This window comes from Pleurodeles waltl, chromosome 4_2, assembly GCF_031143425.1.
Source record: "Pleurodeles waltl isolate 20211129_DDA chromosome 4_2, aPleWal1.hap1.20221129, whole genome shotgun sequence".
NCBI lineage: Eukaryota > Metazoa > Chordata > Amphibia > Caudata > Salamandridae > Pleurodeles > Pleurodeles waltl.
Window position 1 is genome coordinate 348,032,655 of NC_090443.1, and position 15,916 is coordinate 348,048,570.

At 41.7% G+C, this 15,916-nt stretch overlaps 1 protein-coding gene across 3 annotated transcripts in view; it reads left to right on the forward strand.

Moving 5' to 3' along the window:
- The window catches only part of ABCA4 (ATP binding cassette subfamily A member 4), a 1,046,570-nt gene that overhangs the window by 710,917 nt on the left and 319,737 nt on the right, over positions 1-15,916 (forward strand). For all 3 annotated transcript variants that reach the window (XM_069231419.1, XM_069231421.1, XM_069231420.1), the window contains one exon: positions 10,023-10,107. In XM_069231419.1, coding sequence (XP_069087520.1) covers positions 10,023-10,107 — 85 coding nt within the window. The remainder of the gene's footprint in view (positions 1-10,022; positions 10,108-15,916) is intronic.

Consider the following 15,916-nt stretch of genomic DNA (forward strand, 5'->3'; position numbering starts at 1 on the left):
AGCAGTGTGCTGCTCACTGCAAAGTGCTTCAATGCCTTGTCATGGGTAATAAGTGCAAAATAAATACACTTTACAATTACAAAAAAAATGTAACTATATTGTCAGCAATATTTTGGGAGGGGATTCATTATCTTATTTTCTCATTACGTCAGTTTGTATTCTTTACTAAATTTCCTTTCAATATAATAATGTTCCCCTAGATAGGAGATTCTCCAGGATCTGCCAGTTTTGTTTCCTGAATACAATATGCTGTCAGATTTAGGCGGAGCTCTTAGAGCTGGCCTCAGAGAAAATGACATGGTTTCTCTGACTTTACCAGTTTCTTCCCCTTGTAAGCAGCCTATGTCTCAAAATACAAGGATTCTGGTTAATTCACTTTGTGAATAGCTGACTAGTTTGGAAGAATTCTACTGCATAGTTACTTTCCGTTGTGATCTTACAGTGACAAATAATATCTGGTACTCACTACATCTATGTCCACATGATTCATTAGAACTAATCGAGTCTTCTAAACCCTGTACTACACTGTTACCAAGGAATTACGTTAGTATCTATAAAACAAAACAAAAATAATAGCAGCGAAATGGCTATATCAACATGCAATGGCAATAATCTAAAATGAGAGGAGATAAAGTTGGTAAGGCTGCCTTTGTTAGTACAAATTGAAATAAATAACTACTAAGGAAGTAAGCATGCGGTAACAATGCTCCTTCCCATGTAAGTAAAACCAACTAAAGGTTGTTCCTATTGTTTGACTAAATTATTATTATCAGTTACCACTATTTGTTTAACAGGCATTTTTTGCTTAACATTTTATAAGTTTAATAGTAAATTACTTGAATTAGGTGGTTGAAAGAAGGTGAGGTCTGAAAGACAAATTTCTGTAAAGTGATAAAATACCATCATAACATCATACAACAGAAGTGACAAATGCCATTTTAAAAGTTGGCCCCTATGAAGAAGTTGCATATGTCTTTGGGGAACTTACATGCAGTGTGAGGAGCCCCATGTCCCTCCAGATGTTCCACTGGTACTTTCACATGTCCATGCACCAGTTTCTGCTCCAGGGGGGTTGTAGCTCTCGGAAGCTCCACAACTGTTCAGCCTTCTCTTGCTTTGAATTCCTTGTCCATGAAGAAAGAAGCCAGTCATCTGAAACCGCAAAAGTCAGCAAGGAACCAACATCCTGATCCATGTCTTTGACAGGCCTCCTCAGTCTGTAGGAAGACTCTGGAGCCCAGATGGGCTTGGCTTGCTCCTTACAGCACAAACAGTTCATGTGTCCCATTTTAGTATGAAGGATGAAAGGAGGTCCATGTTTCTGTAAGGGAGGGATCTGAACCCCAGGGGGCCCTTGTTGTACAAGTCACAGAGTAGATGGAGGAGCAACAGATTGGTTCACACCATGATCCTGGCAGGTTATTGGTGAAGGGACTCAAGCCCTAACAGTGATAAGAGCTACCAATAGTACACTAAAGTCCTGAGTTCCACCACTTCATAAACAGGGTTAGTTTGAGAGGGCTCTTTTCGTCAGTCCATGTACCAATGTGCATCTTTCCAGTGCCAGATATGCTAGAGATGCTCCTTTATAGCTCTGGTGGAGCTCTGGTCACCTCAGTAGAAGGGGCCAGTGCTTAACTTGAGCCTGTGGTTTCCAGTGCTTCGCAGACAATTGTCAACACTGGCAACTATGTCAGTCTGCCACATGGTGGCACTGTTAGACTAATTTAGAGAGAAGCACAACCACAGTTGTTTAATAATCCCATATATATTAGAAAATACTAATACCCACTGCCCAAACCATTCTTATAGCTTTGGCCTGGAACAGTCTAAAATATCACACTCATAGGAGTGTGATAGTAGTTGTATTGTAACTGTCCACACATGCCAACTGACTGCATTCAGGCTTTAGACTCCAGTTTTTTGTAGGCAAAAATGGCTTTTGTTTGCCTGTCTCCCACCTGAAATTTACTTTCCTTCAATAGAAATCAATTGGGGAAATACATTGTCCCGATTGTTATTTTTTTTAAACCTCCCACTTACCTCTTCTAAAATGTTGACATGTATGTTCATTGGCAGTGCTAGCAGGGTCAATTAGTGGTGCAAACTGCAGGGGCCTCCTGACGTGGGCCCTGTCACTTATTTTTATTACAAATTAAGCACTATAAGAGAACTAATAAAAATACAGTTTGACCTCTTTTTCTTATTTCTCCTCTAGTTTAGTCCCTTGTCCTAGATCAGTCCAGAAAAGGAAAAGCTCCATCCTTTCAAATGTGGAAAGGGACAGTGGACATACAAATGTGGTACCATTTGTATTAGGAGAAGTGTGGAAGTGCTTTGTGGTAGGAATTTTGTGGATTCACACAGATCCAGGGTCCAGATGTACAAAAAAAGCAATTTGCGACTTGCAAATTGCGAGTCCCTGCGACTCGCAATTTGCAAGTCGCAAATTGCTATGCAGTACGGTGTCTGAGACACCGACTGCAACTCGCAATGGGGTCGCAATGACCCACCTCATGAATATTCATGAGGTGGGTCGCAAATTGCAGCCCCATTGCGAGTATAGGCACTCGCTAACATGGAGGCCTGCTGACATAAGCAGGCCTCCATGTTAGCGACCTGCCTTTTAAATAAAGCATTTTTTTTTTTTTAAGTGCAGCCCGTTTTCCTCACAGGAAAACGAGCTGCATTTCAAAAAAATCCGAAACCTTTAGTTTCGGATTTTTCAGGGCAGGGAGTGGTCCCTTGGACCACTCCCTGCCCTGAAAAAATAATATGGGGTCCAGTCACAAAGGGGAAGGGGTCCCATGAGGACCCCTTCCAGTTTGCGAGTGGGTTACCATCCACTTCAAGTGGATGGTAACTGCGACTCCATTTGCGACCGCGTACGCGGTCGCAAATGGAGTTGCATACCACTCCGACTCGCAAATAGGAAGGGAACACCCCTTCCTATTTGCGAGTCGCAAATGCATATTGCGAGTCGGTAACGACTCGCAATATGCATTTGTGCATTGCAAACCCACGTTTGCGAGTCGCAAACGGCGATTTTCGCCGTTTGCGACTCGCAAAAGGGTTGCTACATCTGGCCCCTGGTTCTTTCTGTGAGGAAAATGCATGAATGTAGCCACACATTGAAGTTTGCAAGGCATTCAGAGTAAGAAAATGTCATGGTATCCTTGCAAGTTACATCACATTAGACTCCCCTAGGTGTCAAGTTTTCAGAAACGTCTGTATTGAGTAGGTTTTCATGGATGTTGGCTGAGCCCAGGTCAAAATACTGCTGTTATACATATATTTCCAGACTTTTCAAGGCGATAACTTGAAATATCCACGTTGTGTTTTGGGGCATTTTGTTTGGCAGGTGTTAGGCCCATCCACACAAGTGAGGAACTGTTTTTATTGGAAGAAGTGAGAGAATACATAATAGTAAAACATTTGTTAACCACTAGAGTGCTTAGGACGAGATGGCCTCGCCTTTAGCAGCATTGAACCTGGCTGTACTGAGGACGAGACCATCTCATTCTTAGCACTTAAGTGGCTACTATCAATTTGACCCCTTTCCATTTTTGACTTCTAAATGTAACCCAGTGTTCAAGAAAGAACACATTTTGCAAACTGCCCTCTAAATTGCATAATAGGATGGGTAACCCCAAATTCAGAGTCAAAAGTAGCCACTATTTCCAATTTCAGTATCTTAGGCACATTTACAAATGCTTAGGTTTTCTGTCATACCTTTTTTCCATTTGGTTTTACCATATGAATTGCTCATTGGTCGATACACAAGTATTGTTAGAAGCTGCAGTTTAGTTGTTGTTGAAACTCACCAACACTATATATTCCTGTTACCAGAAGGGTCTGATGACAGTAACAGTATATTACATTTGGAAATCTGCTATTGGGGAAAAAATACAGATGAAATGTCACATAATTCTATTTTTTCCTACTTGTTTTCATTATTTTTGTTTTAAATTGTTAGTTTCTTTAGGGACAATGTGAGAAATCTACACAAAGCACCCTTACTACATTTGGGATTTTGTCTGCTTTTCAGGGATGTATAGCTTTACTGGTCCACCAGTGAGTTTCACACCTGTTTCCACTATAAACGGCAAGTTAGAAAAATACAAAAATTGAGAAAAATATATATATTTACTATTCCTATTCCTGAAAATCGGAAATATGGTGATCTTAGGGAAAGTGAACCTTTTGTTGATTCCATTGTAGGAAAAAGAATTAACTTTATACTCAGCACTTTATTTCGATTTTTTAAAAATATGTTGGTATATTTGGGATATTTTTTTATTTCTTCTAGGGGAATCCTCAAATTCTTCGCACCTCTAGAATACCCAACATGTGGGGAAAAAAGAGGACAAATTTGCTCTGGATAAATTCTGTAGAAAAAAATGATATGAAGGCTTGAGCACAAAATGCCCTGTACATTACAAAATGGAGTCAGAATGGGGGTGGCAAACCCTGGAAGTTAAAGGATAAAGTATAGGATCAGCAAATTGTAGCCATGCTGATCTAACAGAAAATTACATTGCCATTTTATCATTCCAGGCATAGTAGTACAGCTTTGAATGTGTTAAACTCCTTCTGAGGCCGCTAGGCATAAATAAAAAAACACCTCCTAACACATGATTTGCTGTTTATGAGGTCACATCATCAGAGAAGACAAGTTTTGCCCAGACACAATGGAGCAACCAGTTTAAGTTCAAGCAGTGCCCTTGCAGGCTTAGACTGCTGCATAAAGTACACAAAATACAGAAATGTAATGCTATGTTGTTCCCAGTCTATACCATAATGCAAGGGGAGGGGGTGGTTTACAGAGACAAGGTAAACATTAAAAAAAAAAAAAACCTTACCTTGCCTTGGTCCCTCCCACATCATGCCGCCTCGCATTCCTCTTCCTCTGGTGTCCCAGCATTCAGTGCTGGGACAGCAGCCCAGACCCCTCAGCAATCTAGGTGCTGCTTTCATGCAAAACCTTGCATGAAAGCAGCACCAGGATTGGTTTGAGCGGCAGTAGCTCAGACACAATCCTGGGATCTGTGCAGTTTCTCCAGCCCGGATGGGTATACAGCCAGGCTGGAGAAACCTGAGTGCGCATGTGTGTTTGACCGGCCTCAAGACGGGTGGCCAAACACAAATGCGCACTTAAGTGCACTTTCCCCTCCTCCCCACTCCCACCTCCCGTGGCCCAGGCCCCACCTCCCTGCACTGCTGCCTGTGCCAGAAGCAGACAAATAAAAATGATCTATCGTTTTAGTGGGGAAATAGCGAAGGAGCCACTCCTGGTCTATGTATGAAATGTTGCTTTGTAAATTTAATGTTCCAGGAGCCTGGAATGATAAAATGATTTTGTTTTTTTTATTTATTAATTTTTTTTTCATTAAACTTTTTTGCTCAACTACACAACAGTTACTTCTTCAGGTCATTACAGCACAGCAGTGTACAGCATATTAACATCACATATGTATGCCACTAAGATAGTTGTGGATGGCTCATCATGAGGACAAATAAGATCATCTCACCAGTCGTAGGGCACAAGACAGCATTTCATACTTGAAAGTTCATTATAATGATCTGTATCATTGCATATTGTCTGGCTCAGAGTGTTTAGTGGCTCGAGACAACTGATCCACCTTGTTTGGCATCTGATTAGGTCAGGTTACTAAGCAGATCACAAATAGGGCCCACACGTTCTTTGGCCTACCAGCAGCAGTACTACTGTATCTGTTTCTAGCAGTATGTTCTGTCCTTGATCCAGATTTTGATCTGGAGAGCAGCAGTGTGCCCCCAGTGCATAGTAAAACGTCTCTTTGCCAGCACCAGCATCATGGCAGTGAGCTTGTGCATGCTGGGCAGGAGACTCTCAATATACTCCCAGCAAGGTGGCCATGGGCACGCTAGGTGTAACATTTGAAGTTATGTCATCTATGCAGTCAAACACTTGATTCCAGTAGACTGCTATGCTCTGGCACTGCCATGTCAGGTAAAAGAGTCCAGCGTTGTCTGAGCTACTTTGTCTACAGTGCATTTGAAGGGATGTGCACCTTTTTCTTTTTTTAGATGGCCATAAATAGCACTTGATAACCTTATGCTGAAAGACATTACTGAAAATGACAAGATACTGTCATTTTTCTAAGTTGGTGTGCGGGGCTTGATTTATCCTATGCAAGCATAGGAAGTGTCCCTTACTGCAGCATTGCAGAGTGTATCACGGAGAAGTGTCATTTACTGCAGCATTGCAGAGTGTATCACATGGAAGTGCCCCTTACTGCAACATTGCAGGGTGCATTACCTTGAATTGTCCCTTATTGCACCATTGCAGAATGTATCTTGGTGAAGTGTCCCTTACTGCAGATTTGCAGAGCGTATTGTGGTGAAGTGTCCCTTAATGTAGTAGTGCAGTTTGGATTATTATCAAGTTTTCTTTTGTGTTTTAAGTTTATCATGATTCAGCAACCTACAACTACAACACTGTAGAGTGCATAATGCTTAAGCTCCAAACATTTCATTATTGTAGAATGTAACATTTTCAAGCTTCCATTTCTGCAGTATTTTAGAGTCTATTATAGTCGGCCTTTGCAGATTGTATTATGTTCAAGATTCCTGTACATTGTAGAGTGTACCATGGTCAAGGTTCCTGCTCTAGAGTACCATAGAGAACATTAGGCTTGAGCTCCCTGTACTTCCTAAGTGTCTAAGATTCTTACCCTAGAGAACTGAAGAGTAATCAGAAACAGGTGTAACACAAACATGCATATTGCAGTATTGCTGAGAGTATTACATCAAGCCACCTACAAAGTAGTTGTCCATAGCTTATTGCAGTCTAGCGTCCAATACTCCAGCATTGTAAAGTCTATTATTTATAGGCTTCCGAAACTGCAGCATTGAAAAGTAAATTTTGCTCATCCTTCCCTTCCTGCACTATTAAATAGTGAATTTTGGTGAGCCATCCCTTACTACACCATTGTAGAGTGAAGTTTGGTAAGCCATCCCTTACTGCACCAGTTTAGAGTGAATTTTGGTGAGCCACACCTTACTGCACCATTGTAAAGTGAATTGTGGTGAGCTACCCCTTGCTGCACTATAGTAGAGTGAATTTTAGTGAACCATCCCTTACTGTACCATTGCAAGTTGTAATATGTTCAAGCACCATTTCAATGAGGCATTTTAAAGATTGTTACTCGTTATGGTCAAGCGTCCTGTTACAAATGGGGGCTTTGGTTGGCAGTCAGGTTACCCCCTGTTCAAGCAAGGACCCTCACTCTAGTCAGGGTAAAGGAGAATCACGCTTAGTTAACCCCCGCTCATCCCCTTGGTAGCTTGGCACGAGCAGGCAAGCTTATCTTCAGAAGCAATGTGTAAAGTATTTGTGCCACCACACATATTAACTCAGGGAAAACGCTACAAAATGACACAACACAGGTTTAGAAAAAAAATAGGTAATATTTATTTAAACAAAACAAGACCAAAATGACAAATATCCAACATACACAAGTCAAGTTATGAATTTAAAAAGCAAAAAGAGTCATAAATCCTTTAGAAAATAAGGAGAATGTTGTTAGCGTACGAAGGTACCTGGGTAGCATCAAAATAAAGCCGCACGGGTGAGTGTGCGTCGGAAAAGGCCAACGATGTGTTGATTTCTCACTCGCAAGCAAGAAAGTGCATCGTTCCTCCTCCAGCCAGGTCGGCGTGCTTCGTTTCTTCTCTCCTGCAAGAGAGCAATGCGTCAATCCGGACGAGGACCTTGGGTCTGGGCAGGCTTTGCGTTGATTTTCCACACCCAGTGATGTTGCGTTGAAATCCGGTCGCACGGTGTCAAGAAACTGCTGCATGGGAGCATGCAGCGTTAACAGCAGCCACTGCGGGCGTTGCGCGTCGTTTCTCCAGCCGTGTTGCATCGATCTTCCATCTGCGATGCAGGTGGAGCGTCGATGTTAGCCTCCAGGCCGGCAGTGCGTTGTTTTTCAGCCGCGGGGCGGGTGGTGCGTTGAAAGTTTCCCTGCACAGTGGTCTTTGTGTGGATTTCGGTCCTTTTCCACCAGCTGCACCTTTCAAGGGCCCAGAGACAGGTTAGGGAACCACTTGGCAGGCAAGACTCTCAGCAGAAAGCCCAAGTGTTGGCAGAGAGAATATTCTTTGATGTCCATGAGACTTCAACAACAGGAGGCAGGCTCAGTTCAAGCCCTTGGAGATTCTTCACCAGTGGAAAGTCACACAAAAGTCAGTCTTTGTCCTCTCTCAGGCAGAAGCAGCTACTGGAGGCCAACCCAGCAAAGCATAGTCACAGGCAAAGGATCAGTTCTCCTCCTCCAGCTCTTCTCCTTGGCAGAGGTTTCTCTTGGTTCCATAAGTAATCTGATTTTCAGGGGTTTTGGGGTCCCCCTTTCTTTCTTTGAAGTAGGCCTACTTCAAAGAAAAGTCTCTGTTGTTTTCAACATCCTGCCCTGCCCAGGCCAGGCCCCAGACACACACCAGGGGGTTGGGGACTGCATTGTGTGAGGGCAGGCACAGTCCTTTCAGGTGTAAGTGACCACTCCTCCCCTCCCCTCTGCTCAGATGGCTCCTCAGGATAAGCAGGCTACACCCCAGCTCCCTCTGTGTCACTGTCTAGAGGAGAGGTGCAAACAGCCCGACTGTCAAACTGACCCAGACAGGGAATCCACAAACAAGCAGAGTCACAGAATGGTTTAAGCAAGAAAATGCCTACCTTCTAAAAGTGGCATTTTCAAACACTCAATCTAAAAACCAACTTCACTAAAAGATGTATTTTTAAATTGTGAGTTCAAAGACCCCAAATTCCACATGTCTATCTGCACCCAAAGGGAATCTGTGCTTTAATCATATTTAAAGGCAGCCCCCATGTTAACCTATGAGAGAGATAGGCCTTGCAACAGTGAAAGCCGAATTTGGCAGTATTTCACTGTCAGGACATGTAAAACACATAAGTACATGTCCCACCTTTAACATACACTGCACACTGCCCATGGGGCTACCTAGGGCCTACCTTAGGGGAGCCTTACATGTATAAAAATGGAAGGTTTAGGCCTGGCAAGTGGGTACACTTGCCAAGTTGAATTGGCAGTTTAAAGCTGCATACACAGACACTGCAGTGGCAGGTCTGAGATATGTTTGCAGGGCTACTAATGTGAGTGGCACAACCAGTGCTGCAGTCCCACTAGTAGCATTTGATTTACAGGGCCTGGACACCTCTAGTGCACTTTAATAGGAACTTACTAGTAAATCAAATATGCCAATCAGGAATATACCAATCAACAATACAAATTACACTGAGAGCATATGCACTTTAGCACTGGTTAGCAGTGGTAAAGTGCCCAGAGTCCTAAAGCCAACAAAAACAGTTCATAAGAAATAGGAGGAAGGAGGCAAAAAGAAAGGGGATGACCCTGAAAAAAGGTTCAAGTCCAACACGTCCTATTACTGAAGCTTTGTAGAATGTGTTCTGGTTAGGCTTTCTAGACTACAGCATTGTAGACTATATTTTGGCCATATCTCTTACACAGCAGCATTGTAGAGTCTGTTATGGGAAAGATTTCTACACTTCATCATTAAAGAGTGTATTATGGTTAAACTTCTTGTAGTGCAGTTTGCAGAGTGTGTTATGGACAGGATTTCTAAACTACAGCATTTTGTCCTGTATTATGGACTTGCCGCCTGCAGTGTACTACAATGTAGCATTATACTGCATGTCATGGAAAAGCTTTCAATACTGCAGTATTGTAGAGCGTGTCCTGGTCAAGTGTTCTATACTTCAGTATTGTAGTGCATATCATGGTAAAGTGTCCAGTACTGGGTTGTTGCGAACTCATTATGCTAGGTTTCAGATCCTAGGGTCTACTTGAAACCACGTGACCCTTCCATCAGTGATGGTCATGGGATGCATGGTAGAGAAGTCGATGATGCTCTTGTTTAATTCTCAGTTTAAACTGATATTTGGTGTAATTGCCTCACCCGTTTTGAGTACATGCTTTCTCTTTGCTCTCCAAATTCAGGGCTCTTGTAAATCTGATTGCTCCTGCCTCTGTCCCAGTTGCTCGCCTAAGAACAAAGATGTATCCCTGGAGCAAGAACTAGATGGTAAGATCTGAAAATTAGAGTTCCTATTAAAACCAAACCTGAATGTTTTGTTGAAAGCCACGTTTATTCATTTTAAAATACGTGTATAATAGTGCAATAAAGAATAAGTATAAGAACAGTAACCGTATATCCCCCTAATGCACTCATTATCCAAACCTAGGTGTGGCAGACCAGCAACTTCTTGCATCCCAGATCCTGACCACACATTTCAACACACAAATTCATAACAATGCCCAAGCCAATTAAAGCTTTTCTCTTCGTACCTCAAGCCTTTGAGGGCACATCCCTGGATCCAGATTTATGAGGACCTTATGCATAAAAAACAAGTATGTGGATCCCAGGGGGACACCAGGTCTGATGACCATAGTTGACCTTGGATTGGAGACCTCAGGGCACCATTAGGAGTGGTTCCATAACTCACTCTAAGCCCTAAGAATGGACAAGTTACTTATCTCCTTATGAGGGAATGTCTACAGAAAGGTGGTCCGATGAGGCACTGCCAGTCTCAGAGGAAAGACCAAGTTATCTGGCTGTCAATGGGATATGCTTATCCAAGACAGGCCGGTGGTTAGAGTGCTGCACTGTTTGCATTACTAGAGATCTATAAGGCCTTAATGTGGACACAATTTACAATATTTCCAACTGAAAAAAAACATATTTACTTATACATGTAGCATTCTCCTTTTCATTCTTTAAGCCATTGCCATACAAGGGCTCATAGACATCCTGGACCCCCTTCCAGTAGACTAGTCTGAACATCCCTGGTCTCCTTGACTGTGGTTCCCCACACAAAAACACTCTATTGAGAAGAATCATAAGAAACACAGAACAGATTGACCTCACTTTTAACAACATTAGTAGCTACTTTCATTTCAAGTACTGACCGGACTCTGCTTGCCCAAGAATACAACAGAAAGTTTACTAATTTACTGCCAACCAATGATGCTCTTCACACCAAAAAAGTGACAGACTCACACCCAACCGGTATTCTTAGCCAATGAATGTGAAGAGACATCTCTGAGAACAGTTCAAAGAAGATACAGGAACTACCCACGAGATGATAATCGTGCAACATTTTCAAAAACTGGTCACAAAGCAAAGTGCACTTTCTTTGAAAACCAGACTGTTGAGAGGGAAATCCCGGTCTAAATAGCTCATGAGCATCATAAAATAATAGTCCTAAACCCCCCTTAGCATTCAAATTAACTCAGGTACGTACAATGAATTCTCTAGCTACACTAATTTACTTGTCCTCAGTATTTGAAATAATAGACCACAAAAGCCTCCTCACTCTTCTTCAAGAGCACATTGGCTTTAAATACACAAATACACAATAAGTAAAAAATGGGAATCTCATATTCAGCTGCCAGAAAGCAGAGTTCCTTATTATTACTCCTAAACAACACTGCAATCTACCAGCTGAATGTACTGAATATATAGGGAGAATATGCATCATACCCAAACCAGCTCTTCATTGAATTCCCTGAAAGTCGTACTTGATTTGGAAGCATGGACACCCACATTAAAGCAATAGCAAAGGTTGCCAGTCACCATCTAAGAATCTTACAACAAATTAAACGTTACCTGAATAGGGTCAATTTCAAGAATCTGGTTCAAGCCACAGTCCTAGTACTAATTGACTATTCCAATGTGCCCAGTTTGTGAGTTCCCCAAATTACGAATTGCACCTCTGAACGTGATACACAGCACCTTTAAGACCATGTGATCACCTATGAAACATTCCTAAAGAGACGCCTAATTATTAGACAAACTTTCACCTTGAAAAGCACTTCTTCAGGCAATGCACCACAAATCTGGAACTCCCTGTCAACCCGCTCACTTTTGGGGCTCTCCTCATTTTGCTCAAGACTAAAGTGAAGCAGCAGCTTCGTGATATTTGCTAACCCAGCGACATCAAGGTCTTGTTTCTAAACATATTCTTGTCTATGTCTTTTTTTGGCAATTCTTCATTGGGTTTTTTGCGGCATGAAACAGCAGTACAATGCTACAATATGAGCGTTGTTTGATACATTAATTAAATTTGGCAAAAGACAGTTCCTTCTCTCCCGGGGTGAAAAACTGAATAACAGTATAGTATGTCCCCGGGGCCAGAACCAAAGGCCAGATCTTTGAGACCAGAAGCGAAGTTTCATAAGGACCCTGGGGTATAGACCCAGGGGTGCACTTGACAGTACAATTGTTCATCTGAACAATGAAGAGCGAGCAAAACATAGCTGAACAAAATTACCAAAACAGAACACATGAGGACTTTAGTTTTCACTGCAGAGAGCAAGAGTTGTCTGAATAACAAGGTGAACAGGGGAAGGACTGGAAGGGGGGAGTGGGGATCAGCAGTGGTGGGTGAGGGGAAAGGAGGAATTGAAAGTGATCCAGGTATGGTGCCGGAAATGATGAGGAGGGGGCATATGTAGAGGCCCATTGCTCAAATGCCCATGGGGGGAGGGAGTGTGTCAGCTGTACCAATGACCGAGGCCAGTTGCGATCTACTGCAGACCACCAGTCATGAGTATTTCTAAATAACGATGATTCCTTGTGGCGGTGTCTAGTAGGAATGTGCAGGGCTATCAAAGTCCAAACAGTTCTACAAGGTCTTTGGGCTATTGGGCTGTCAGGGGTGCTTGTCTATGTATATGTTTAGGATACTCCATCACAAACATGGTGGATGCCCTGTTGGCTGTATTACAAGTACATTCTAGTCTAAGGCTCTTTTGTGGAAGGGATATCATTACATTTTGATAGAGGATCTCATCTGCCAAACTCTAAATAAGACCCTAAGTGGCTTACAATCTAACAAAAAGCATTAGATAGCCTTTAAATCTCCACCAGGCAAACTGAAATCGATCGGATAACTAAAAATGGTTGCTATGGCCTCTATGTTAGTTTAGCTCCCTGCAGGCCCAATAATTTATTTAAACTTCAGTAAAGAGAGGGAACTTGATACACTCAGCATGTGCCAATCATGGTAAATGAACCATATAATCTTGCTTTCACGTTTTCCTTTCCTGTTATTTTCAGTTCACATAAAATACACCTTCTCTTAAGGCATTTACCTTTGAATGATTACAGAGATACGTTGTCCCATTTCTCCTCAGACTTACCCACTCAGTCCTTATGTTTACCCTGGAACTTGTATTTTGATCTTACCAAGACAAACGCAGAACTACGTGCCCCAAAATACAGCTGGGACTAATTGAAAGCACTAAAGTATCCAAACATTTAATTGGAAGCACTGTCATGCTTTGGGGGATATCATTGGCAGTTCTTTGCCATGAAGATGTTTCTTTATCTGAGGGATCAAGGCAATGTTCTCTGGAGTTCGATGTCCCCCAACGATGACAAAGAAACCACAAGCTTTTTCTTATAGGACCACTACACAAATCCATCTTGTTCTGTATACATGAAAGGAGTTTTGTTAATCGCCTGGTTACCACCATGGTTGCACTTTGTGGCTATGAGCGAAAACATTATTTCAAAAATAATATTGTGGACAACATTTCTTCTATGCCTCTGCATAAATAAGTAGTTTTGTTTCCGTTTTTAATGCGAGCTGTATCGGATACATACATTGTCAGAAATTCTGGTAAACTGGTTGTTTCTAAGCCAAATTTACATGACCTGGTGATATATTTTTTCAATTTCAGTAAAAATGGCCCAGGATTAGGTTTCATAGACCCTCAGGCTAAGTGCAGGCTTAAATTCTAAATTATCAAATAGACAGGAAACATAGTGGACGTTAAGTCATGAACTACCTGCTCGCTGCATGATGATGTTGCATTCTGGGCAACATAAATCCTGTGAGATTCACAGGATCATTTGTTGTTAATGGGTTTTTCATCATGAATGGACACACACACAAGAATCCACATATCAAGTCGACAGGAAACATGATGAACTATAACCTATGAACCACTTGTTTGCTAAATGAGGATGTTGTATTCTGGGCAACATGTTCTGTGTGATCTACAAGATAATTTGTTTTCAGTGGGGTTCAAAAGTCTTTTCACCAAGAATGGAGACACACAAAAATCCACATAGCAAATAGGCAGGAAACGTGATAGACTATAACCCAAGAACTACCTGATTGCTATATGAGGATGGTGCATTCTGGGCAACATAAGTCCTGTCAGACTCACAGGATTATTTAGTGTTAGTGGGTTCTTTTCACCATGAACGGACACACACAAGAATCCACACTATAAATATATTTGATTAAAATCATCTACCAATTCTAGTGCAGATAATGTGTAATGGTAAAACTATAGAAACAAACCTTATACTAACTCTACCAATTCTAGTGCAGATAATGTGTAATGGTAAAACTATAGAAACAAACCTTATACTAGCTCTACCAATTCTAGTGCAGATAATGTGTAATGGTAAAACTATAGAAACAAACCTTATGCTGGTAACGAAAGTGATGAATAAGCAACATCTTAAACATAATTTCAACATTGTTACAGTGTTTCACATATTCATTGCATGAAATGATGAAACCAGTCCCCAACCCCTCCCTTCTTGCCCTTAGCTACTCTCTTTTAGCACTAAAAAGTCCTGTATGGGTTTTTAAGGTGACCTCTAACCTGCATACCTTAGTGGAACAGCAATCGTGTTATCCTTTATTGAGAAGGTGGTTGTGGCATCCCCAGCAACCAATATTTCTAAACTGGCTCTGAAAAGCCTGCATGTAGCATTCACCAAGGATGTTTACAGCTCTACGTGCACGAACCAAGTCTTCTAGGAAGTCAAAGACTCTCCGCTATCCTAATACTTGTGTGTACCAAACTTAAACACACTTTTCCAATACTTTTGAAAAGAACAGGTTACACACATTGAAGGATGTCAAATTTGCATATTAATCTTATTACACCGTCACTTCTATAAGGTATTATAAATCATACGAATACCTGTACATGAATAACTGATGCTTTTTCAAACTATTATAAAGCAAATGTGTGTTATACATGTGCAGACAGTACTAACTGCAGCATGCATTTGTAAATGAGAAATGTGCACTCAAATATATGATATTTATGAAATGCAGTGTCGGGGGTACATAAGCAGAAAACAAAAAAATTATATCGTGGGCAGACTGCCGAAATTTAGGCATATGCTCTCCATCATTCGCTGCACCCAGGGCAGATCCTGGCTGTGTATCTGATAATAAAAGAAAAACATTGTTTCTAGTGCATGCCCCTCGAGTTAGTGTGTGTGGAGGAGAGATTACAGTCTCTAAACTAATCTGATTAGAGATTACGGTTACTTTACTCAGAGCAGTGGTTCACAGAGCTACTCTGTGTTTCTCTCAGGAGCCTCCTCTGAACCTTGTAGGGTCCCTGTAGCCCCCAGGAAAAATGTGCTATCACTCAAGACACATATAGCCAGTGGACCTTCAGGTTCTCATTCAGAGGAAACAAAACAAAATGCACCTGCAGACAAACTAGCAGTAATGACTTCTGCTGCTCTTTTTGTGTCTTTGAAGACACAACCTGAAATGTCTTTGAGGCAAGGCCCTTTCTTTCCTCAACATACAGTGGAGAAGGCGCCTGTGACTTCCGGCTCCATGGGGAGAGGTGCCTGCAACGTTTGCTATTTCCCCTTGGGCCTATTTGACCAGGAATCAAATTTAATAACTAGCTTTGCATTATAGTTAAGTGTCAAGGAATCCTCTTGAAACAGGCATCATATATTTACATGTTATTATCTGGACAAAAGCATGTAAATATATTATACCTGTATCAAGGGGATTCTTAACCTACCCATGATTATAACCTAGGGTTTCTCAAAGCAC